The sequence below is a fragment of the Falco rusticolus genome, chromosome 8 (assembly GCF_015220075.1).
Source record: "Falco rusticolus isolate bFalRus1 chromosome 8, bFalRus1.pri, whole genome shotgun sequence".
NCBI classification, from domain to species: Eukaryota; Metazoa; Chordata; class Aves; order Falconiformes; family Falconidae; genus Falco; species Falco rusticolus.
Window position 1 is genome coordinate 24,414,485 of NC_051194.1, and position 25,855 is coordinate 24,440,339.

General features: G+C 46.3%; 1 protein-coding gene across 3 annotated transcripts in view; it reads right to left on the reverse strand.

Annotated features, from left to right (window-relative positions):
* Positions 1-2,680: 2,680 nt before the first annotated feature.
* LYPD6 (LY6/PLAUR domain containing 6) overlaps positions 2,681-25,855 on the reverse strand; it is a 41,478-nt gene continuing 18,303 nt past the window's right edge. For all 3 annotated transcript variants that reach the window (XM_037396838.1, XM_037396837.1, XM_037396836.1), the window contains exons 2-5: positions 18,001-18,162; positions 16,382-16,480; positions 10,938-11,068; positions 2,681-9,791 (exon numbers count right to left, since the gene is read on the reverse strand). In XM_037396838.1, the coding sequence (XP_037252735.1) occupies positions 9,588-9,791; positions 10,938-11,068; positions 16,382-16,480; positions 18,001-18,118 (552 nt within the window). In that variant the 5' untranslated portion in view covers positions 18,119-18,162 and the 3' untranslated portion in view covers positions 2,681-9,587. The remainder of the gene's footprint in view (positions 9,792-10,937; positions 11,069-16,381; positions 16,481-18,000; positions 18,163-25,855) is intronic.

Here is a 25,855-nt window from a genome sequence, read left to right on the forward strand (position 1 = left end):
TTCCAGCAGAGGAAACTAATAACAGATAAGATACAAATCTAGAGTAAAATTCCTGTAGTTTATTTTAGAATCATTGAATGGTTTGGGTTGGAGGGGACCTTAAAGATCATCTAGTGCCATCTAGTTGTTTTAAGTGATTTACCTTTCCTCTTCAAGCATAACTTCAGCAGGTCTAACTAATTTTAGAGTGGTGAAGTACTGAAGGTCTGAGCCTACTGTAAAAACTGTTGGCTGAAGAGCTTCCATCAGCCATCAAGAGCTCAGCTACACCTGAGTGCTAATTGCTGTCACTGATATGACCTGGGCTTTTTTTTTTTTTTTTTCCCCTTAACTTTTTGGGCCAGTTGGCTTTAGCTGTTTTAAATTATTTCATTGAAGCCAGCAGACCACTCTAATTTCCACCAAATAAAGGTACAGCCTATGGTACTTTAATGCTTCAAGGAAGGTTAAACATTGCCATACGTGCGTGCTTCCTGCATGCTGTTCCAAGCAGGTCAGTTGGAGCCTTTTGTGCCCTGAAGTTTTCGTGCAGGCTGGCACTTGCGTAGGGGAACTTTTCCCTAAATCTGGAAGTTGCCCAGGACCTACATGCCCATATGCACACACGCACCCGAGGCTCGCAGCAGCTGCTCAATGACAACAGTAACAGCTTGTGTCAGCTGCAAGAATAAGTTACGTGTTGCCTTTTTCATAGGATCCTGCTCTATTATAATTCTCTTTGTTTCCAGGGAAATAACGGCATCTGACAGCCGCCTTTGTCAGGAGCAGATCTTTGCCAGGGGACGCATGCAGTGGTGGTGATACATACTGCTTAGGCCTGTTTTAGAGATGCAGAGTTTATTTTTGCTGTGTGAGGGCTTTCTGTGCCCTGTGAATAGGCAGGGTTTAACCCTCTAACCTGGTTAAGGCTAATGTGTCTTAACCAGATGACCGAGACGGAATCATTTGCTCATGATCACATCCTAAACATGACATTCAGACACATAAACTCTTAAACTAGCAAATTCTAGCAGCAGCTCAGCAAAGCTGGATTTGCTGCAAGACACCAGACAAACCCCCTCCCCTCACCCAGTTACCAGTGGAGGCAGGTTTTCAGCAGGTGGGTGATTGGGGCTCAGCACACCGCAGCTGGTTCCCCCCAGCCCTGCCCAGTTTGTCCTGCAGCAAACCCTGCAGTGGAGCCTCTTGCTGAGCTGCTGCACTACTTCTGCCTCTTCTGAGAGGATCTGATCGATGATGTATCACTTCGATGTGGGTGAGTTGTGTCTGTGAGATGCCCTTGGCCTTTCAACTCTGAATACTGTGAAAATAATTTAAATTGCTGTTATGAGTACTTGGGTCTCAAGGCAGTGAAGACCCTATAAATGTTCCACAGGTTTTGGAGGGGCTTTCTCTGGGCTTGTGCTGGGGGGACAGGGCTCAGGAGAGGGGCTGTCGGGTGGGTTTGCAGGTGGCTGCAAGCCTCCTGCTGTCCCTCTGAGCAGCAGTTTGAGGAGGGAGACCCAAATGTGACATCTGTTGCTGCAGTCTTTGCTGAGAAGCTGATGTGGTGACAGGAGAAGAAAACTCAAGATATTCAGTGAACTCAAGGGTTGCTAAAATCCTTGGGTGATTTATTACCAGGTGGGGTTTCCCTGAGGGCTGACTTTGCTGCAGAGGCCACACGGCTGCTGCTCAGCCCCAGAGCCTCCAGCTGATACACCACCGTGGTGTCTTGGCTCAAGAAGACCTGAAGCTGAAAAATCTTGTACTGAGTAATTTACTAATTTGAGTAAAACTTAAATGCTGGAGTGGAGCTGATGAGCTCGAGGTAATATTCAGTTAGTTTTGCAGGACTGCTTTATTTACTTGGAGGACTTAGATATATTTATCTTTTTATTTTGTCTGTTGATCTTTGCTCCCTCTAAGGAGTAGTGTTGTGTGGCAAGTGTATTTTAAATCCAGAAGTCCATAAAATTTCAACAATATTGAGGGTGATGAGTAGCAAGATGAGAAGACCCAGAGGTGCTGCAGCAAGGTATATCTGTGTATATGTGTATGTATATGTGTGGAAAAGGAAATTAGGGTGCTGAGGGAAGAGGATCACTGCTGACTTAGTACTTTGGAGTCTGAGAGAGAGACAGAAAAGTTCAGAATTTAGGAACAAATGCATAGACAATACCATTAGCAATTATCAGAGGCAGGAATCAGAGTAGGATTCAAAGGAAACCCAGGTATTTAACTCCATCCTGTTATTTATGAAAGTTGTCCAGAGCAACATGTGTCTTTCAGCTCAGGGTATTTCCCTACAAGCCAACATCCTCCTGGATGTGCCTGCAGAGTTTAGATGACTGGACCCCCCTGTTCCTGCCCCTTCTCCTGCTGCTGCTCCTCTAATCCCCACCATCAACACAAAACATGACCATGTCCTTCCTAAAACCACTTGCTGGAGTACTGCTTATGCAGGCGCGACACTTCCAGCATCTTGTCCCTTCCCAAGGGGATATGCCCTGTTTAATGACCTAAATATTCCACAGAAACGGAAACAAATGTGGGGCTGGCCCCCTGGTGCATGGGGTTTGATGTTTGCAGTCCTCTTAAGGCCACTGCTCTTTCAGCTGATCTCATTAAAGACACGAGAGCCACACGCTTTCTATTGGTTTTGCCAGTTTCCTTTTTTTCTTGTTTTTTTTTTTTTTTAATTTGTTATTATTACTTGTTTGCTTAACAATAACCCTCAATAACTAGTACCTATATAGTGAGTTGTTCTATTTGGAAAGCTATTAGGCACTTCAGTGCAGGGATCCTGGGCTGTGTGGACCATAGCCTTTCACTAAAGACTCTGCACGTTCAGCAAGGGTCTGTGACCAACTCCTTTTCCATACGCATGTGCTGTCCTCATTTTTCTGAAAAGATGTGTATATATATATAGATGTATGGCGTATACTTTATATAAATTTATACTGTACTTGTAGACAGATGGGTACTAGTGTGTATATCTGCCTGGCTCTTACACAAGTCAAGGTTTTATGTGTGCACAGAGTCAGAGGCTGAAAAATCTCTCTTTGAAGAGAAATATCTCTCTAGAAATCCTTTATAAAGTAGGATTTTCACAAACAAAGCTAATAGATTAGGGTCACTGGTATGCCACGTTGGCGATTCTATAATAATTCCTCTGTATGCTAGCTGTGTCTTACTGTTCAGGTTTTCTTCTGGGTCTGACGATAGAAAATTGCTGCAGACTTGCTGAATATTTGGTGTTGGAAGAGGCCTCGGGAGGCTGTCAGGTCCAACCTCTGCTCCTTGTGAGGCGAGCTAAAAAAACTGGGGGTTTGAAAAGACACTGAAATGTCAAGGAGCAAAATGTCAATAAAATTAACTTCTTCCATCTCTGCTCCTGCCTACCCACTGAAAAAAATCAGTTCTGAAAACCTGTTGAAAGAATCTCAATGAAAATTTAACTGAAAAAGCATCTATTATTCCAAAAATTCTAGTATAATGAATGAGAGTTTCTGCTACACACCAATGCCTACCGTCAGGATAAGAAATAGCTGGGTTTCTTTTCCTCTTGCCGAGCATATCGCCATCATCTATTAAGGAAAGAAACCATGGTCTCACCTGGAGGAAAGCCAAGGGCTGGTGGTGGAGCTTTGGGCCTGACACCCAAACCTGCAATCCACATAAAACCTAAGATTAAATAATAGTCGCAAACTGATTGTGGCTTTTATTTTCCATGGGCTGCTGCGGTGTCTTTAAAATAGTAGCCCTTCACCTTGGCAATGGCAATTCTTGCTTTTAACTTTTTTTTTTTTCAGTAAGGCTCAGGCTGCTATTTCAGGAGCTGCACAAACACAAAAGTCCCATCGGCATGGAGTCTGACAGGGGAACATAACAGGATTATCAGACTGAAATTTCATGCAGCTGGGTGTTATGCTTCACTGAGAAAGTAATCTCTGCCGCTGAAACTGCAGTGTCTGGCAGATTGGGAAGGCTTTAAGACAAGCAAATGTAGTCTGAGAGCTGGACTTCGGGGAAGGTTTTGTGGCTAAAAGAGACGCAGCAATATCTTGTAGAGACTGTGATGACTGGTAGAAGATGTTGGGAAATTGACTCCTTGTAATATATTTCCCCTGGAGGAAACTCAAATCTTTGGTTAGGGGGATGTTTTTAGGTGACAACCCATTATTTTGGTTGTGAAAAATCCATGGGTGCACGTGTTGCACCTTACCTGTGCTTAGGTTGGTAAGACATTAGTTGAGTGTGAACAGTAAGCGATACCCATTCCTGGTGGTCAGCTATGGGGTCAGTAAAATCAACCCTGAATTCTTCTGTTCCCTGTGCCACCTGTCATGGACCTCAGGTGCAGCTCTTTTTGGCTGTCCAGAAACAGCACTGCATGGCACACAACCTCACAGCAGGAGGATAATTTACATTTTTTACAGGAAAAACCTGAGCAACTTGTCCCTTTAAAATAGTTACCTGCTTAAAATATTCTCCTTCCAGCACTCGGCAGCAGAAAGGACTTGGCTGGTAGCCCCTTACCACAGTCCCAAATCAACACTTTTTGGGTAGGAGGTTGGGGTTAGCCATTTCTAACACATGTGGAGTGACAAGTTCAGGTTTAGCCTGTCTTCAGTAGAGCTTGATGGGAATGTCTGTAGCACAAGTAAAACGTATTTAAATTTTACACTGGTAATGAAATGTTTATAAAAGTCAGGAAAGCTGGCTTGCTCAGATTGCTGCTTGGCATAAAAACCTCTGGGAGGTGTTGGATATTTTTTTTAACAGTTTGATATCGCTTTATGTTTCCAGTATCGTTAGCCCTATGTTGCATTTGTTTGCCTTTATTGTGGATAGTGCCCATCATGTTGAAAATATCCTGCTGTTTGTTTAGCCTAAGACTTGTAGGATTGAGCAGTCAGGAGGTTGAGCATTGCTTGGGCTGCCTTGGTGCAGGGTGGGTTTTGCATTAACTGGGGTGTTGAAAGCTGGGCTGGGCTGCTTGACAGTTTCCCAAGCAAGCGGGTAAAGGCTGCTTCTAGCGGCGTTCATGGGGAGGGAAAGGGTGGTGCAGTCAAGATGAATTGTTTTTACTGACAATGAATTCAACTGCTTTGCAGAAATTGAAGCATTTGTTAACTTAACACCTGCCCTCAGCTCACCGTGCTGTAATACCAAAAATCGGTAATTCAACAACGAGCTGGGGAGGTGGTGTAAGGCGGCATGCCCCGGGGGTTATCCTGTTCCTGGCCCCGAGCACCGACTGGTGTTCCCAGAGGCACCTGTCAAAATGGGATAACAAAGTCTCTTACTTCAAGGCACATTTGTAAGCCAAAGGTGCACCAAATGCTGAACTGCCAGAGAGAAATTTATTTTAGGACTATGGGGAAGTTCAGGAGCTGTAAGTCAATATACTGTAGTTTCCTGTGCTACTGCTGTAAATTGCATTTATTCACTTTAAAGGACTGTGCAGAAACACTGTGCTCTGCCTCCAGCTTCTCGTTACTCACAAATAACTTTGTCTGAAACCTTTCATTAGCTACATGAAGTGGTTTACATCCAAATAATTGTTGGTTTCAGGAGCAGGAATTAGAAATAACTGCGCACGCCCACACCACCCCCACCACCCCCAACCCCCGGAACATGCTGGGACAAAATTAGTGTGACAGCACAATTACAGAAAACTTAGTTTTTCCAGAGTAGGTGAGGAAAAGGAAGATCCAAGAGTCACAAACTAAACAGGAACCTCCTCAGACTTACTTTATTAAATGCCCAGTATAAAACAATTTGTAACAAGTAACCATGGGAGCTGAACAGGAGGAAACCATGGGAAGATTCATTAGCTACAGGAGGAGTTAAAACAAAATGCTCTGAATACAGCTCAGCTCTGGGCTTTTTTTTTGCTTGTAGAACCTCGGAGAAAGGAAAAGGGGACAGCAGTGTCCCAGCACAGGGGTGGCACCACACTGAAAAGCAGGGCTGGTGATGGCAATTGTACATTGTTATCAGACACCTCACACATCATCTGAATATTTTAAACATTTATTTATACAAATATACAGCATTTACAAGAGTTAAAAAATTAGACATTTAAAAGCAGTATCACATCTATAGAGCCTAAAAATAAATACGGTGCAGCTCAGCATTTATGTGCTTTAAAAACCCCGACAGCTCTGCGGACAGACCGGGCACGCCGACCTGTTGGTCCAGAGAGGATCCTGGGCAGGGTCCCCACTTGGTCTCGGTCACCTTAATTTACTTTTTTAAGCTCTGTCCGTAATCCTCATACCACAGCCAGAGGTAGCAGCTCAGCTGGACAGGACTCGGATCCCTTTTGAAGGGCACAGCTGTGGCACACCGGTGGGGGAGAGGGACCAGCACAATAACTGGGACTTTCTCCAGCAGCAGGACCATCACGGTCAGGGCAAAGCTGGGGATGGGCATAGGAGTGATGCCTGCTCAGGGATGTGCAAACACTGGTCTTGGCATAACCATGTGGCTGGCAGCGGGGTACCCTAGGTGGCATGCAGTATACATCCAAGCTACTTTTCTGAGGCATGGCTTGAGACAGTTTAACCATCCACCTTCGCATACAATGAATCAGGCCCTGAAATACCACTTTTTCCTCTGCTAACTACAAAGGGAGTAGAATTAACTGGCTTGGTTTAATACCTCTGTGATGCCAATAACAAATCTGATCAGTGGCATCCCAGCCTTTGGGTGGAGCATGCTACTAGGTCCCTAAAAAGGTCTCTGGGTCTGAGGTCCCGCTAAACACAGTATGAAAGTCCTACCCGTTAGCACACACGACAAGCCAGCTAGCACTGGAGCCCATGTCATCTTGCTGCAGGCACCTCACCTTTCACATCATGGCAGTGCTCCTAGAAATCCAACATCTTATAAAGAAATCCAGCCATTCCTTCAGCTCATCCCATGTGGTTAAAGTAGCTCAGTTACCATACCACAGATTAGGCTTGTTAAATAACAGTGGAACTGCAAAATATATGGGAAATAGAGGAAATACAGAGAAGCCAGAAAACACAGCCAGAAACCTGACTGTGAGCCATGGACCAAGGCAGCCAGCTCAGGTCAGGAGGTGACATCTGCTTCTTGCTGCTGGTTAGGTGTCTTACGGAGTGACTCCTAAATGCATGTGTTCAACTGCAAGGCCCTAAGTAAAAAAATCTAAATCCTTATAACATCCCGTTGAGCTGCCACAACCAGTGTACGAGCCCTGTGACCGGCAGGGACCTCCCCACAAGCTGCTACTGCTGGCCACCAGCAACGTGGCCTGAGCCTCGAGCCTACCTCAGCAAGTCATTTGTCAGTAATCCTGGATTTCCCATGCTTTGACATCACGCTGGCTTTCCAACACGTCTTCTCAAAGCACATGCCCTGGGATCCAGCCCTGCTCTGACACAAGAATGCTGCCAAAATGCTCAGCCAACACAGAAAGCCTGTTTCACCCCTGCCCCAGCAGAGGTATCTCAACTGAACAAGGTTCTTCCACACTTCAAATCTTCCATTTTGCAGCACAATAATAAAAATAATAACAGTAATAAATATTTAAATTGCTGCTGGAGAAGTAAACCCCTCCAACCCCAACCCGTAAGTACCTTGCACAGCTTGCAGAGGAGGGCACAGGCTTTATAAAGACTGCAGGGTTGATTTTTTGGGGGGCTCCAGAGATGGGTCTAACTTGCATAGAATAAGAGATTGCAACCACCCTCTTAATACTAGCAATCTGTGAGCGAGTCACAGAAGAACTAAAAGGACAGCAAAATGCAAGGTTTGTGTGTGAGGTCAGCTAGCCTTTCCTCAAAAATGTTATTTAATGTAAAAGGTTAAAAATAGGAAAGAAACAGTCTTTGAAGTTCAGTTTTTGCTGAGATATATATATATATATATATATATATATACATACACATATATATACATTTTAAAAAAACATCACCCAGCAAAACACACCAAGGCTTCCAGCCTGCTTTGCTTCCCCAGAGAAATCTCCTGAAACTAAACTGGGAGCAAGTGCTGCTCTCAGTCCTCTTCTTTTGCCCCCAGTAAAACTCACCAGAGTACAAGTGGAGCTCACTCCAAGGCCACAAAACTCAGGACAGCACCTCGCACGCTCAGCGCTGCGGGTTTCTCACTGGTAACGGTACCCGACATGGATGCTGCTGGATGAGCCCTGTAGAAAGCATTTGGATTCCAGCAGTGGCTCCCCCAGAACAGCACTTCAGAGCATAAGCAAACTGTAACTTCATAACACACAGGTTACCTTGGAGCACAAGAAGCCAAAAATCAGCTCATAACGGAACAAGTTATGATTATAGCTGTTAAAAAAAAATCATAAAAAGGTTTGGTTTAACTATAAAGCAAGTCTGTAACACCCTGCTTTTATTACTGACCTTGCAAAACAAAGTTGATTCTTTTTTTAAAAGAGATGCAAAACAATATATATATATATATATATTTACGATAATTTATATATTACAGGCTTACCCACTTGCAAAACAACCATATTGCCTGGCAATATCAGTATTAAGAACTTTTTAAACGCTTTAGATCCTACTCAACATACAAAAATAAATATTGCATACTCAATTTCTGAGCAAAACAAGCAACACAGGTCACCAAAATACAGCTCTAGCTAGTAACAGTCCCTACTCCATAGCGGGAGTGCAGTAAATAACAGAAGCTATTCAGGATCAACTCTCTTGTGCTATAGAACTGGATGCCAAAACGTGGAAATACATAAAGCCCTCAAAGCGCAGGGAACCCGCTGGCTCGGCCGGCAGCAGCACTGCACCCAGGTACCCGCCAGCCCTCGGCAGCACGTCCTCCTGCACCGGCGGGTCAGGGACAGCCCACCCGCCTCCCCTCTAAGCACACGGCAGGAGCAGAGGGCTCGGAGTGTCTCTGGTTCACTTTAAGAACCGCAGTGATGTTCTGCACATCCCAGCGCGTGTTGTCACGGGGGTGGCTCTTCGTGCTGCTGGTGGACAACCTTGGAGGAAGCATCTGTGCGCAATGTCAGCCTGATCCAAGCTGCTGCTGCTCCCTTGACCTCATCCCTTCCAGCTGCTGCTGCTCCACTGCATGCTCCTGCCCTCTCCGAAATGAGCAGGAGATGTGGGGAGACTGCAAAAACACACCGACTATGTATTATTTACTGTATGTTCTCAAAAGAGGTTAACAGGACACCGGAGTTAGTGCTCTGACAAGTTATCACAAGAAAGTTTTGAACAAGTAAGTGATGATACTAGCAGCTAGCAGTGATAGAGTACTTTTAAATAACATTTCTCCATGGAGAAAAGACATTAAGAAAAGTGTATGCATCGATCTCAGCCATGGATTCTGGGAATATTTTGCATGAGTTTCTCCAGAAAACAGTAGAGAAACTGGGGTGGGGGGTTGGGGGGTAGTTGGTTTGTTTGGTTGTTTTCTTTTCTTTTTTTCTTAACACCCTTCAAATACACCCAGATCCCAGGCTCACTATTTCATCATTAACAAACCATCAGGAGGAAACCCAGTCTTTTTCAAAGCCGGCTCCGAAGCGCCAGCTCCACGGGGAGGGGTAGCATGCGGACACAGAGTCCTCGCCCAGCTCAGCTGTGCAGACCTGCCGCGCGTGGCAGGGTGACCCAGTGCTGGGACATCAGCCCCAGCCAGAGACACGCCGTTGTCAGCAGGAGGGGGTGGGAGAGTCTCTGTGTTCTGTTGGGGGGGGAGAGGGTGGTAAATACGGCGTCTGTGGCGTTCCTTGGGAGGGGCAAGTTGCAGATGCTTCCTTCGCAGCAGGAGGTGCAGATCTGAAACAAGCGAGGTGATAACTTGGTTATTCGAAAAATACCGATACCCCCGAATAAAGACATACGGAAAATAATACATTTGCAAAGGAGCACAGTGGCCAGTCCGGCTTCCTGCCCTCTCTCCTTTTTTCCTCCCTTTTTCCCCTCTCTTTTTGTTCTTTCCTCCCTTCCCCCCTTTTTTCTTTTTCCCCTTCTTCCTTTTTCTCCTCCCCTCCCCTTATTATTTTTTATCCCTAATTCCATCTACTTGCAGCACAATTCCACCTGCACAGGAACAGTATGTTGGCTGGTGCAAAGAGGATGCATCCATATTCTGAAGAGGTTTGTGGGTTTTTTCGTACCGCAAATAAGTCAACTGTTGAAAACCAGTGTTGTTGGGTTGAAATAGACCTTGAAAGCCAGAACTCCCCCCAAAATAAAAAAACAGTATGTATTAATATAGGGGTTTTTTTGTTGCCTATCACCTCATGTGCAGGCCCTGGAGTGATTGACGTGTGTCAGCCCACAAGGACACGCAGCTCTGCCTTGTCGGGGCAAGGAAGGGCCGGTTCCAGTAACCCTGCCAGAGCACATGGGTTTGGAGCAACAAGAGTAAAGGACCCAAGGCCAGGAGAGCATAAAATTACGTGCAAAACAAGAGCTAAGGCTGCAGCGTGCCTGGCAGCTCAGAATGCCCTTTGATCTTAACCTGCTGGAAAAGCTCAAGAAGGTCGACTATTGACCTTCAGAAAAATCTTTAATAAATAACCGTTTGATTCTGGTATAAAGCGTCTGCTCCGAAGGTTTCGGGGCTTTCCCCACCTGTTTCAGCAAGAAGACCACGAGAAGGTGGGTGGGCAGCAGCTGCAGAGGGCAAAGGGGATGAAGCAGACGCAGTTCTGCAGGCGAGGCGCTCCTCAGCCCAAGGGGAGCCCCATGCTCCCCTGAGCTGGGAGAGGGACTGAAAGGGATTGTTCTTTTGTTTGGGGGGAGGTTATTCCTTTGTTTCTCTAGTAACAAATGGAAATGAGCTGGAGCCCGTTAAGAAGAGAAACTTCATTTTTGCCGATGTCGATTTACCCACTGAACCAGTCAGACTTCTGGTGAAAGCCAGAAGGATTCTGCCCAGTTTTCATATTTTTTAAAAAAGTGATTTTTATCCTATACCTTGTATTCTTCATGCTTTACATATGTGCATCCTGTAGACAGACAGTCCTCTAATGGTACACAGCGTTTGGTGACAGATACACTCTCTCCAGTAACTTTCATCATGTGTTGGCTAAAGCAGTATCTTGTATCTAAAAAGACAGAAAAACGTGTTTATCTGTCAAATGTGAGTTTTATGATAGTCTACCAATAGGAAGAAATGGGAAAAAAGTCAGATTTTTTTTGCTTTCCAAATCTTGGGATTTAAAAAAACCCAAAAGATAATGTTGATGTATTTATTGCAATACATAAATGTTACTAAATACACACCCACACCCCAAGCTCTGGTGCAAACCTGAGGTTTCAAAGCACTGTGGAATACAGAGATTTATTCCCAATACAGTGCAGGCCTCAACGTGACAAAGAAATGCACCCACACTAGAGAACCAAGTTGTGGAGGGAGGTTCAGACAAAAAGCCCAAATCTCATGCCCTGTTAGTTTTATAGGCAAAAAAAGAAAACATTCACAATACCTGTTTATGTCTGAAGCTTTCATTTGTCTAGGTTTGATATTTTTTCTTAGCTTCATGCACAACGATTAATTCTGTAGGACTACCCAAAGCATTGCACATTGGAGGCGCCTTTCCCTATGTCTTAACAACCCGCGTCCTGGATGCTCATGCCCCGAATCCTGGCTCTCCCACGGCTCCTGCACAGCCCAGAGAAGATCCTTCACCTTTTCTCTGTCCCTCAGTTTTATCACCTATAGAATAAGGCCAAAATACCAGCAGAACAGCTGGGAGGATTTATGCCTTTCTCAGTTTCCCAGTCTTTGGAAAAAGCACCATGAAATGGAGTCTGTCCCTCCTATCCCCATTGCATCTTCTGCATGCTTCTCCTGTGGGCTCCCTCATCCCCAGGGGAGACCATCCTCCTCCTCCTCTTCCTCTTTTAAGCTACTTCTCTAGTAACACTTGTAAAGCACAGAGGAAAATTCAAAGCCAAATGACTGACAAATGCTGTGGTTATCCTCAGGCATGAAGGAATTTGGGCTTATTTCAGGCATTAATCGTTCGGGGGAAGATGAAGGTGCTGTTCCCCTTCCTAGCACTCCAAGATGAAAGAAAACACTGGGTTTTCCAAACAGGAAACATGCCATTATATATTTCCTCTCTAAATTATGCCTTGCTTCTTATTAATCAACCTTATTATTAATAAAATTGTTGCTTTCACAGGGAAAAAAGAATGTGCAATTAATTTAAAGCGAACATTCCCGTTCAGCCTTCGTCTCTGATGGGCAAAGCCCTGCATACTTGTCATGTTTGAGGCATGCGGCAAGAGCCGAGCGAGGTTGCCGACTGAACGCGTTATTCATTAGGCAATAAACCCCCCAGACATCTGTCGTATCTTTGACCTGCTCTTAACTCAAGTGCGATATCCGCAGCAAACAGACTGCGCTTATCCCCGGGGGCTGGCGGCGCATGGTGTGCTGGCTTCCCTCAACTGGCCACCTTCTCACGTGTGCCCAGACTCTCCTGCCACAAGGGCTGAAGCTCCTGCTTTTCCTCGAATGGGAGCACCCTCTGCACGACGGCTTTGAGCTTCTCCCAGTCCCTTGCCTGGAAGCAACATTCCCCGGACAACCTGCGCGCGTCACCGGAGCTTGATGTCTCCTGCAGTGGCTCTGTGCAGTGGAGCTCGCCCTTGATGGGTCCCAGATGGAAAAAATAAAGCTCCCAGCACCCCATAACTCTTTTTAGGCTGTTTCTGTCTTCCAAGTGTGGTTTTTTACATCTTGCAGATAGGTACTTTGCCCACACGCGGGACCAAGCCTGCCTCTCCTTGCACAGCCGTCACTGACAGCTAACATCTCCTGCAAGGCAGGGCCGCAGCCACAAACTAACTCCACAACAAGCAACAAAATCCACTCACTCCAATCAATATTAACGCTTGCACTGCATTCTGGCTCGCCTCTCTCCTCAGAGCAGGCTAAGCATGAGGAGGACGGGCGCTATGAAAAGGAGTGGTCCAGAGAGCGCCGGGGGAGCCCAGAGCAAAGCAGAGGTGGGGAGCATCCCATCTCACCCGCAACACCTGCCCGGCAGGTAGGGAGGCTGCCTAGAGGAGGGACAGGGGCGACGGGGAGGAACTCCAAGCTGAGCGGGCCCAACACTATCAACATTTTACTGAAAAGAACAGAGACATTTAGAGCAATTAAAATAAAATATTGTAGTATGAAAGCTGATGTTTCTAAGTAACGTGCTCCCCAGGCGGCAGCACGGCCACAAGGAAGGATGGTTCTCAGTGGGATGCATGGATTTCTATTTCCTAAATGTTGTGGTTCCAGAGTGTCTTTAAAGGCACTTGAGAGTCAGACTGATTGTGGTGTGATATTCAGGCTCTCCAGCAACACATTGCATTATAAAATAATTTGAAAATGAGATCGTTGCTCTGTGATTATTTGGGGGATTTTCACGGCAGTTGATTTACGCTGATGGCATGACAGGTGACACCGTCCCCTCTGCTTTTGCATTTTCCCCTTCCTCTGGCAGAACTGTCTTGCTAAGATTCAGCTACAAGGTATCTCCAAAGGTCTATATACAACAAAGTGCCCCAGTCTCGACCTACCAGGAGCAATGCTGACCTACGGCAGCATCACCCAAGGGCTAAAACACACGCTCCGTATGGGGTCCCCCTCATGGGCACCCTTCAGTACCCTCAAAGAAAGCATGAGTGAAGGAACCAGCTACTGAAACCAAAAGCCACGGTGCAGACCAACATCCAGGCTAAACATAAGCAAACCAGCCCCACATGTTGAGACCCTGCAAGGCTTGTACGGGTCTCCAGTAGGAGAAACTGGACCTCCCTGCTTTAAACTGGGCAGGAAAACACTGAATCTGGTGTTTCAAAGGGCTCAGAATCACACACTGACTTGTGAGAGCCTGCTCCCAAACCGCAGCCTCTGAGAATGCTGGAACATCACCTCGATGGTCGTGGCCATCATCCCCTTCCCGAGTTACCAGCCCACCCACAGACCACCTGAAAATAGAGTACTGGGAGTATTCTGACTGCAGTATTTCCATACAAATTAGATCACTAACACAATTTCTGCTTGAGCTGAAGCTAATAAATAACAGAAAACAAGGTTAACGCATAGCAGGAGGCCTGCCTTCTAGGAAATGCTTTTTCTAATCTCTGTTCAATACAGGTATTAATCTATTTACTCTCCATTATAATGAATTTTATTATTCAAAATGTGGTTCCCTTTAAGTCCTACATTATAGTTAATAATAAGATTTTGGTTTACTTGGTAGCATTCTGTCTTAAAATAAAACAGTTAGTAATAGGAGGATGGAGTTTCCTTATTTTCTCCCACCACTTAACCCAAGCCAAACAAGCAAGGGTTGGGATCACTGTGGCGAGGGAGGCCACGCCATAAGCATAACCCTCTGACTCCCAGAGATAAGGTAATTACCCAAGCAGATAACCCCAGCCTCCCCCCTCCCCGAGCACGCCTGCAGTCATGCCTCAAACCTGAGCTTGCATTTCTGCTGCTTCCTTACACAAACTCAGAATTCCATTTGAAAATTAACGCAACCAAGAAGGAAAAAAAAAAAAAAAAAAAGGCTGCCTTAAAGGAAAGCTTTGTGATGTGGAAGCAGGAAGCGCATCGCACGTAAGCTAAGAGACGCCGACAAAAGCTGTTGGTGCTGGGGCATCCTGAAGCAAGGCTGTTCTCGCCAAGGGGAGCAAGGTGGAGAGCAAGGACATGATCAGCTTTGCTTCCACTGCAACAGAACAGAGACAGAGCCATGAGGACCCAGCGCCCGTCCCCTTTCCAGGTTTCCCTGATCCTCTGAAACACAGTGACTGCTGACTCAGAGGTTTCTCCTTCGAAGCCATCACCACACCGGGGGGTCCCTGGCCTCACCCGCCAGCCAGCAGCAAGGGGCTGGGGTCCATGCTGCAGGAGAGCCGTGCTCCAACCCCACAGGGCATGCAGCGGCAGGCTGGGCACAACGCACTGTGCCTGGAGTAAAACGTTATCGGATCCCTCCGGTTTAAGGAGAAAATAAGTCCTCTGTGCTGAAGATTAAAGACAGACCCAGATTTCCAGCTAGCCCCTTCTCACGGCTAAAACCCCATCCTTACTTCATGTTTGGTGGGTATTTGCACCAGCAGGTGGGAGGGCTGGTGACCGAAACGAGCAGATCTGGTCTGGATGAACACAGCTGACTAGTTACAGATGCACCAAAGCACGGTTTTCCCCTCCCCTAAACAGCCGTTATGTACTAACTTTGCTTCCTAGATGAGCATTTTTTTTTTGGTGAAGGCATTTCTGCTGGTTGTTACTCGAGGCAGACCTTGGAGTCACACCTCTCTGCTGGCACAGGATCCCCAGGCAGCAACTAAAATACCACCCGCTCCTGTCAAAACAGGGAGTGTCCGTGAATATTGGTCTCATCTGGTGCCAACCAGCCTGATCTCTTTTATTGTTGTTGATGTGCTGATTTCAGCTCAAAGCAAATAAATTGTTGGACAGATAGCAGTGCTCTGACACAGGCTGCAAACACAGCTGGTTTGTCCTCGCAGAGCAGGTCACTGTCTTTCTCCTTCCAAAATAAATATTTTTTTTTCTGGGAGCCCTGCCCCACAACAGACCACAGACATCCTGGATGGATGCTGAACAGGGCTGCCGAGCCCAGAGAAAGCACTAGGGTAGCAGGCAGCCCCGGCAGCACCCTCCGATTGTCACAGCCCCAGCAGCATCCGTCTGACTGTCACAGTTCCGGCATCCTCCTGCCTGCATGTGGTTCCCATGCTGGTGAGGACCCAGCCCATGCCCAACCCAACTAAACAGGCTTCGTCAGGGACTGTGGACAATCTTAATGACTTGTGAGTGTCTGAAAAAGAGAGTTGGTAAGGGAGGAGGAGATCTGGGGATCTCACTGATACCTGGATCCGATATTTGGGTGCCTGTATTCCAAAGCTCTTTCTGAGCTGTTCCTGACATCAGACTCCAATAGGAGTTATGAACCAAAAATACCAGAAATACCTTAATGCCAGCTGAAAAGAGGTGTGAAGAAGAAAAAAGCTGAAGTGTGGGCTTGTGCCACAGGGGAAGGAAGCAAAGAAAGCAAGAATCAGTCCCATACTCACCAGTAAGAGAAATATAACCCTTAAATAAACCTGAGCCTGATTTAATTTCCAGCTGAGCTAGAGGAGGATGGGGAGTAGATGAAAGTCCTAAACTTCATCCACCTCAAAGAGACAGAAAAGCTTAAAGGATTACTCATATCACTTACACATCTTTCTTGTTGAGAGGGCTTACAAGCGGGAGCAGCAATCACCAGCATCCGAGTCTGCTCAATGAATAATGGGGGCTCAGTGCTGTCCTGCGTCAGGGACAGCGAGCAGTTGTTTTAAGGTGGGTTTAAATTAAATGCTACCATGCGGCTGGTTACCTCTTGGACAATAGATATCCGGGGCCCATCGGTTGCATTCGTAATTATCTGCTGCCTTTTCACAGGTGAAACACTTAAATCCATGAGGATACGGTGTGGCTGAAAAGAATAGAAAATATGCGGTAAAAATGAGCCAGTTCTTCTGGTTCTACCATGCTTTCCAGAGGCACACAGCAACATTTGTTCTCTTTAGACATATCTTTCTACAAATATACCCGTCAACTTCATCAAGTTAGTCCCAATTTGTGAAAATCCTGTTACCAAAAGCAGTGCAGGAAAGGCACATACAGGTACAACAAGAACTCGGTTCAGCCGTGTTTACCTGGCAAAAGCGCCCACTGCTCACTTCAAAGGGAGCTGATGTGAGCAAGGAGTACTTATTCTCTTGATATCAGAGCTCACATCCAATACTGCTACTTTATCAGTGCTGATAACAAAATATCAGATGGATTTAAATACTTCTGGAAACTGTTCCACTGAGGAAATGAGCTACCCCTTTGGAAGGCAAGTTGATGTCCCCAAAGGAAAGAAAAATCAGTGTGCTGGTGCTGAACCTCTGCTTTTATCAGCAGACTCTATCCTAATGTATCTCGCCAAATGAAGAGCGTGACTCCTTAAGTGGTCTCCTGGCAGGGCTTCTGTAGCACATTCAATACATCCTCAAGATGCTGCCACCTTCTCAGAAGCCAAACATTGAACAGGTTACATTTATCTCCACAGGGCCAAGTAAGCTGAACCTCTACAGGCCACATCTCACCTCTCCCTCCTCTTCTCCTCCCCTTGCCCACCAGCTCCGGGCCAGACCCTGCTCAGGTATGAGAAGTGAAGCAAGAGGCATTTGCTGCCCGTTTCCCCCAGGTTGCTCTGGGTAAGGGCCAGCAAGTCACTTGGGAGCATCTCTGGTGGGGCTGGCACTGCCCTAAAGGAACAGCTTTGGGCGGGACAACACAACAGCACTAACTAAACCCACCCCCTCACCCTCGGCCTCTAGCAGGTCACGGCTACGGCATAAAACAGGAATTTCATCTTGCTTGTACAAAATACAATTTTTTTAGCCAAATTCAGAAAGGCACTGAGTTTTCTTTGGGAACAGATGGCTGGTACAGTTGTCCTCTTGTAGAATTAAAATAAGTTTGTATCTGATAAAGCCAACAGGCTAATGAAAGGAGAATCTGTGGATGATCTATTATGAATATAATAATAAGATGCATAAAACTTTGCTATAGCATTGCTTCAGGGACTCACTGAAATAAAGGCAGGAGCGGCTGCTGCCGGTCACATTTGGCCCTTGCTCACAGCTGTTGATGTACTCGGGCAAACGGCGTGGCCACAGAGCTTGGTCTCATTGCCAGAGAGGTTCTTGAGGAACAGAAAATAGTGAACAAGAAGCCGACATGCTCAGCAGCTGCCTGTAACCCTAGCTGTCCATCATACGCTTTGGGAAGCAATGCTCTGGTTTTACATCCACTCGGTTTTATGAGAGCTGGGGATGTTTGTTTAACCTTTGCTCAGCTCAGCTCAGCCCTGATGTTTCTGCTGCCCTAACACACATTTGCCCTTGTCCTTATCCCCACGCCGTGGCCGCCCGTGGCTTTGCAGCCTGCGCAAAGTGGGCTTACTGGAAGGGTGGAGGTAGACGATGTCCTTCACGGTGAAGTCCCTGGGCTGCACGGCGGGCAGGCAGGCGGCCAACAGGCTGAGCAGCAGCACCCATGCCGCCGTGGGCTGCGAGGCCATCACCGGGTGAGGATGTACTCATGCGGCGGCCGAAAAAAGCTCACCTGGGCAACAGTAGAGAACAAGGGTGAGCAGAGCAAACCCGCGAGGAGCCTGGCCACCACCTCGGTCCCCAGCCACCCAACCTCACCGAAACCATGATTCTCACATGAACCTTCAGCTGTCCTCCCCTGCGGTCAGGTCTGTCACCATTTAGAATTTAACCAGTCAGTGACTGTCCTTTGTAAGACAGCAATAAAGTCATCAGAGACTGCACTGCAACAAGATTTAACAGCTTCTTTTAGAGGGTAGTGGAAAAGTGCAAAATTAGACCAGGAAGAAATGAAACAGGGTAGCTGGAGACCCACTGGGATGTCTGGGGAAGCAGCGATGGGTCTCCCACACTCACACTCCAACACAAGCTCGCACCCTTCAAAACTGCACCTTTTTGGCAAACCAGAGGCTCCACGTTACTTTCACATATCTCAGGAAAGGCTCCAGCTGATGCGGGCTGTCTCTACCTTCAGCTGGCTGCTGTTAATAACATCAAGTGACTATTGCATTTTCCTTGTCCATGCTCCAAAGGGTCTTATTCCCTCTGTGACGCTGCTGACAAACGATGCAGCGTATTTTCCCCACGTCCCTGTATGAAGGGAACTAATTTCAGCAGAAACAAACACGTGCTACGGTACCACTCGTGAAGCCATCCCAAAACCAGCAGCTTTCAGGAGCATCCCCATCCATCCACCCAGGTGTGGGGAGCCATCCAGGAACAGGCAATGCTACTGCACCTTAAATACACAGCTCATATTATTACAATTCCTTAAAAATGATGAAAACGTGCCTGAAAATGAGCGGGACAGGAAAGCCCCAAGAGGACGCAGCTGCCGAGCCAGGCAGGAGCCGTCGGTTTCCCCTGGCTGCTGGCATCCATCCAGAACACACCGGCTGGGGGTTATTTTTCCACCTAGACTGACCAAGAGCTCTGCAATACCCAAGATATTTCCTAAGCAACTTTGAAAGCAGAGTAGCTAGTATTTAATTTTTTTTTTTTTTTTTTTTTTTTTTTAAATGGAAAGATGTTCCAGGGTGGAGAGGCTTCCACCTCTGCCTCCAAATGTTTGTCTGGCAGTGGAGACCCGCACAAGGTGAGCAGAGCAATGGCCGTTGGGGGGGCTGTCATCACCCTTGGCTCTTATCTGAAAGCAACTCTTAATAAAACACCATGAAATCCATAAAAATAGCCAGGGAAACAGATAACACACAACATGGTGCATTAAACTTCATTGTTTTAACCTTCCGAAGGGGGGAAATGCCAATTTCCATTGGGTTTACTCCACAGATGCGTATCAGCCAGGGGAAAATGAAGTCCTGCTTAGAAGCAGAAAGGAAACAAACCCAACCTCTCCCAGCCACATGAAAGAAACGGGACCAGCAGCTCCCTGTGGGGTCTCAAGGAAAAAGTCCCAGCAAAGCCAGCTGGAGCCCACCTCGGCGAGGGAGCCAGGTAGGCGTGTGGATTCAGGACTATTCACATTTTTTTAGTTTCTCATGCCTAAATAGACACAGACCTGGAGCTGAAGTGGCCAAATACTGACACTGTCCTGATGGTCCTGAGCTGAGGACAACAGGAGCCATCATCAGCTGCACAGGCATCAGCACCAAGTAGACACACTGCACTTTGGAACAGTTTGCTGTCAGGGCACATATCTACATGTAACATGGGTCACAAGTGATGCTCAGGATGAGGAAAGAAGATGTGTTTGGACTCCTGAGCCTCTCCCTCTCCTTTCCTACGCAAGAGGAGAGCCGTCCATGGTGGCACACGCATCACCCTCGCTGCTTGCCCAGAGCCACCCCACAGCAACTGAGTTTTCACATGGGGAAACTGCTGAACATTCGTACTGCTAAGATAATGAAGATTTGGAGGAGAGAGGAATTCTTGGATTTTTATTTTTTTTTAATCCCCAACAACACAAGGCAGACTTTACAAGCCCTGTTACTCATTTCAGGAAATCAGCAGTTTGCGGTAAAACTGTCAGCTCACATGGTCTCAGAAGCAATCCTGCGTTACAGCGCAAAAAAATTAGGACCCTCATCCCAAGGAGAGCCGCTCTTCATAGCTCAATGCCAACTCTCAGTGGCAACCTAGGATTAACATAGGTTAACAACATGAAGGACAAGTAACAGTGTTTTCAGTTAAAACACAGCAAGATTAAAATAGTGGGAGGAACTCTGCCCAAGAATTTGTTGGTTTTTCTCATCACAGTCACAAAAAGGTTTTGCATTTGCAGCGCCGATCAAAGCCGTCCACTTGAGGACACCGGTTTTCCCTCTCTTGTACATGCTCCTTTTTATGGGACCAGTTGCTGACTCAGCCCATCTCCAGATGTCTGTGCGTAGCTGTTGGGACTTGCCCAGTTGTCAGATTCAGAAGACACGTGGCTGTTAGTCCTGCCTGAAAGGGTGGCAGAAATCCTCCGGCTGCACGCTAAAAACCCTCACTCCGTGCCTCTTGTAATTACAACTAGCTTAACTGCCAACACCACTTCTAATGAGTTGCAAGAACCACAAATGAACATATCGATTTCACTTCCCCACCTCCATTTTATATGCTTGAAACAAATTTAATTATAGGCAAGGAATTAAAATTGTAAAACCTTCTGTGTTACAAAACAACCCTGTCTCGGAGCAAGGCCAGCCTGGCCACTGTTTTAAACTAGAAAGTACTCATCAAGCTAAACACCTGCCACTGCTGCAGTCACTGCTCCTCACAGCAACATGCTCTACCTGTTGTTTCATACACACAGAGGTAGCACACAAATAGATACTTCCATGTACATGGAAGTGCCTACCGTCAGAAACCTCAATATTCCATATTTCACAAATATTTTGAGTAGATACACATGGGTACACAGTTCTGTCTTTCACAGGGGGCAAAATACACATACAAACATACTACATCTGATTGAGAAAGTACTTAATATTTAAGGTAATACTGATCTTTCACAGACAGTGGAATATCCAAAACTATTTTGGATTAAATCAATCATATTCAAAAATGACTGTTTGGCACACTCACACTCTCTGTTTTTACACCCACACACAAAAATCAAATGTAGTTACTTTTTATTCTTAAAGGAAGGGGATCTATATATGGATGCACTGCCCTAAAACCTGCAGTTGTTTGACCCAACAAAACTGTTTTCAATTCACTTTTCTTCCAAAAAAAAATAAATTGAAATGGTAATTTTCTACAGATGCTTCTCTCCATGAAGCCCGAAGAAGCTTCATCGAAGGCACGAGGCTTTTCCCCTTTGCTCACAAGCCCCATTTAGTTCATGGCTTTCAGCCAAAACCGCCAAGCATCATACAAAAATATCTCCTCACGCAGTTATTGCCGACATCTTGGCTACTACGGTGCTAAACCTCTGCTGGCAGAACAGACTTGTTCTCCAGCTTACGGGCACGCTTTTCCTTCTGAAACAACTCGGCCCCTTTCCAGACGCAGTAGCCTCCCGTGCACAGCACAGTGCAGGCACCAATCTAATAGAAAATGGCATGGCCCACTCTGAATTTGATACTGGATTGCAGTTAGGGGAAATAGTCACATGGTATTTAGATCATACAGTCTGTTTATAAAAGGTCTTGGGCGCTGACACAGAAATCCTAGTTAACTCAATCTTTCCAGCTTCACCAGCACCTTTCAGGCGGAAAGGCAGCCCCATCCCCGCTCTGCAGCAGGATTACTTCTTCCTGCCCTTTGCCCTGACACAGCGCTATGGAAATTAACCATTAAATTCTCTAAGCAGCAGCCCAATTGCCCATTTGTCAGGTCTCATTAGGGTGGTGACATCTCATCCTTGCTGTCACCAGCACTGGGGACAATGGAAGATCCCCATCCTCCAGGGAAGGACTGGGGAGTCCTCGAGCAGAGCTGCTCCCAAACGTCAGGCCTCTGGTTCTGGGGCAGACACGTTGTTGGAGTGGACAGTTATTTGTGAGGATGGATTTGTCCCTCCTGTCCCTCTCACAAGCTCAGTAGATATCTGCTAGCTGGCCTTGACTGAAGGCCGCGAGCTGGGCTGCTGCCAACTGCAGGGTTGCAGCAGAAGTTGCAGATGTTCAGGGGGCAAGGGGGGGTGGAGAAAAAAAGTCTCAGACACCAAATTTTCCCATAGAAACACTTGGCCAAAGCCAGGCATGAAGGAACTCCCAGTTTGTGGGCATTTCTGTGGTTCTCCTCCTTGTGAGAGTAGGACATATGCGGTGTTCGGTGCCCTTCCACCTCCCTCCTGCAGGAGATGAAGTATTGCCCTGCTCTCCCTGGACATCTGATACAGATGGAGGTTGCCCAGTCTCACAGAGGTTGATGTTTCTGCTGACATCTCAGCTCCACCTGCCTCCTCCATCTCCTCCTCGGTCTCTGGGCCACACCTCCAGGTTCACAGGTTACTACCTCATTTCATCTTGAAGACATTTTCTCTTATCTTTTCACTTGGAAGAGCTTCCATCTCAGGGCGCCCTCAAGCAACACTTCCTTCAGATAAATAAAATAGCAGAAACAAACAAAAGCTCCCTCTCAGCAGGCAGCAGACGTATCAGCCCTACGGTATCAAGTGCAGCATGCCAAAGCAGCAACACCTGTGAGAAACTGCAGAAACCACAGCATGAGTAATTCGCTCCTGCGAACTTTGCTGCACAAGGTCAGCTGGACCATCCTTCAACTATGTTATGACAATAATTCATCAGTGATAAATGAAGTCAAAGGATCTACAACCAGTGTGGCCATGTTGGAAGGTACAAGGTCTACCCAAACTGCAATTTCTCCTTATGCACATCACCAACATGACTTTCCCAAATAAAGCAGGAATTAATTGCTCTTTAGATTTCCCTTCTGCTTTTCTTCCAGTTCACACAAAGCTAACAGGTTGGAGTTTCCACTACTGGATCTGCAATAGATGTGTTCGTTTCCATACCTCGACAGCTTCAAAAACTAAACCTCAACTCTGCCTAAGGAGCTCTTGCAAAGGGGTTCACTACCGCTCCTCAATTACAGTAAGCAAGAGAAATTAAACAATCAAACACAATTAGTGCACAAATTGGTCCCAGAAACGCGGACGATCTAATTGCCTTGCTGCTAATTACAAAGCCTGTAGTTCATTGAGCTAAAAGCCCACGTCCTGGGGAAGTGAAGGGGGGTACAATATGTTCCCTCTCATGCCACCTTCCCTCAGATGCAATTTAATCTTTACCAAGATGTGATTTCAAGATTATTTTATAAGTAGCATATTGCTTCTATTTTCAACTTGTATTAATTACATTTTTAGTCTGACTAGCAAATGCTTAACTTTTCTTAGGTCCTGTGCAAACCCCTCATCGTTTAATGAGTTGTAGGAAAACGTCACTTATATTCATGCATCCCCAGAGGATAGTTTGGCGTCAGTTAAACGCAGAGGAGAGATGAAACGGATATATTTCCCCGGAGTATTTCAGATATTTAGTGTTGGGCATAAATGACAGCAAAAAGTTAGCTTGAAAATCAGGCAAGGCCATGATGTTCGTATGAGAAAATACAATTAACGCAAATTAATTCTCAAACTGGGAAGGTGAGATATTGAAAGTTCGACAGGATTCATTCCCATTTCACTCCACATAATGCACAGTGGTGCAGGGTCACCACTAGTTTCTTTTAAATCACACATTATATTCGAGCCTGTGATTATGAACACTTCTGAATTAGCAGAAAGAGGGGCATGGATGATCTAATAAATCATTGCAAGACCTATCCCCCAGGTTTCTGCATGGCATACAATAGAGGCAGCAGGGGCAGTGAGCCCTGAACTCAATGGGATGCATGAGATCAGCATTTGGCTCGGACTGGGAATTCTGGAAGCCAGTGGTCGCCCCTCCTGTGTCCCAAGGCACATGGGCTGACCTCAATGCATGGGGAGCCCCCAGACAGCCCGGCTCCATGCAGAGGATAAGGAAACCATGCGTGAGCACAGAAATCCTGGGATTTTCCTGCTAATAAGCAAAAAACCCAGCCATTGAGTTCCAGCGGCCAGACCCCTCTGCAAAGGGGAGAAGGGTGGTTAAATTATTTCCTAAAAAAACACATAAAGTTCACGAGGGCAACAGAAAGGGCTCCTCTGTCCAAGGCAGGGATACTATTCCTGTGGACCACGCGTTGCATACGGCTCCTTTCTGCTCCTCGTGCATATCTTGCAGAAAAAGGAGGTGCAAGGCTCCGTGCAGCCAGCCCCAGGGAAGGGTGTTCTGGGGCAGGGGGGCTACGACTGCCAGCCCAGGGTCAGTGGCCACGCCACGAAACGGCGCTGGGAGCAGGCAGGGTGCCGGTGCTCTCCTAGGGAAAAGTAAAACAAGGTCCTGAGCCTATGCACTGAGTTAAATTTTGGTGAGGCTGGGTGTGACAACAGTAGTTGGGATCACCCTGGGCCATCTTTCCTACTTACATTTAAACCCAATAAGCAAGAACATTGCAGTTAAAATACGGGGGAGCACTGACAACACAACTGTGCGATGCATCTGCTAGGAAAACAGGAATAACATTGCAGCATGTTACTAAATAAAACGTAGCCAAAGAGTAAGAGATGCCAGAGACACATGGAATCAAACAAAACAGGAGGACACACCCCATGCTTACAAAGATGTAGCTGGCAAATGATCTAATCTGCAGCCAAGACATGAAAATCTTCCAGAAAATAGTTTTCTAGTAGTCTACATACCAGGCTAGCGGACACATATCCACAGCTGTTTTAAAAGAATGAGATGGTCCCACTGAGCTTTTAAGGTTGCATTTTTATTAAGTCTCGAAAATTGGGACAATCTGGAGACCAAGAGGATCGTCAGCACAAACCCAGTATTTTTGAAGGATCAAAGGAATGACTGCTTAGCCTAAGGTCAGTCCCGGGTAAACTCATGGAGCAGTTTATTTGTGCTACTGCAACTAACATTTCAAGTTGTAAAAGATGGCAAGAGAGGGTTGGTCGCGTTTTGTGGAAAATGGGTCTCCAAACAAACCCGTCATTTTCAAATGGGCAGGATTACGGCTCTGGCTGTGAAAGGAGACTGTTACACAGAATAATTGGGGAGAGACCAAAGCAGAGAGCCAAAGCACCAAACCCTTCTGATTACAAAAATGAGTTCTACCCAATTAACCAGGCATGCTCGGGCCAAATTAAAAAAAACCAACAGCTTAGTGACATCTCAAAAATCTAACTGGTGAAAAAGACATCTTCAAAATAAAAATACTTATCTTTTCCCCACTTTCCTGCAAGGCTACATTCACCATTTTTGCCCCAGAAGTATTGACAACAAGAAACTTCTTGTATTAAACCCTGATGAAGATGTTAAAGGGTGAGCTGAAACACTTGTCCATCATGCAACAAACTGTGCTTTAATAAAACCATACATCAATCTGCACCATTGTGTCCTTGGTCTCCTGATGCCTTCCCCCTCCGCTCTCCAGAGTGATTTGTGACAGTTCTTCTCGGACATCACCCCACACATTTGACATGCTAGATTAAGCACCGAGTCACAGACTGCTCGGCGTTGACCCAGAGCGAGCTTTGCAGAAGTTCAGAGATCAGCCCTGAAAACACGATATTGTGGGAATGAGATTTTTATTATTATGAACGAATTCAAAACTTGAGCTTTTGCCCCACCAAGGAGAGCTCTGTCACCAAAATCAATGTAAACTGCATCAGGCCATTACTATTCCTCGTGATGGGCGAG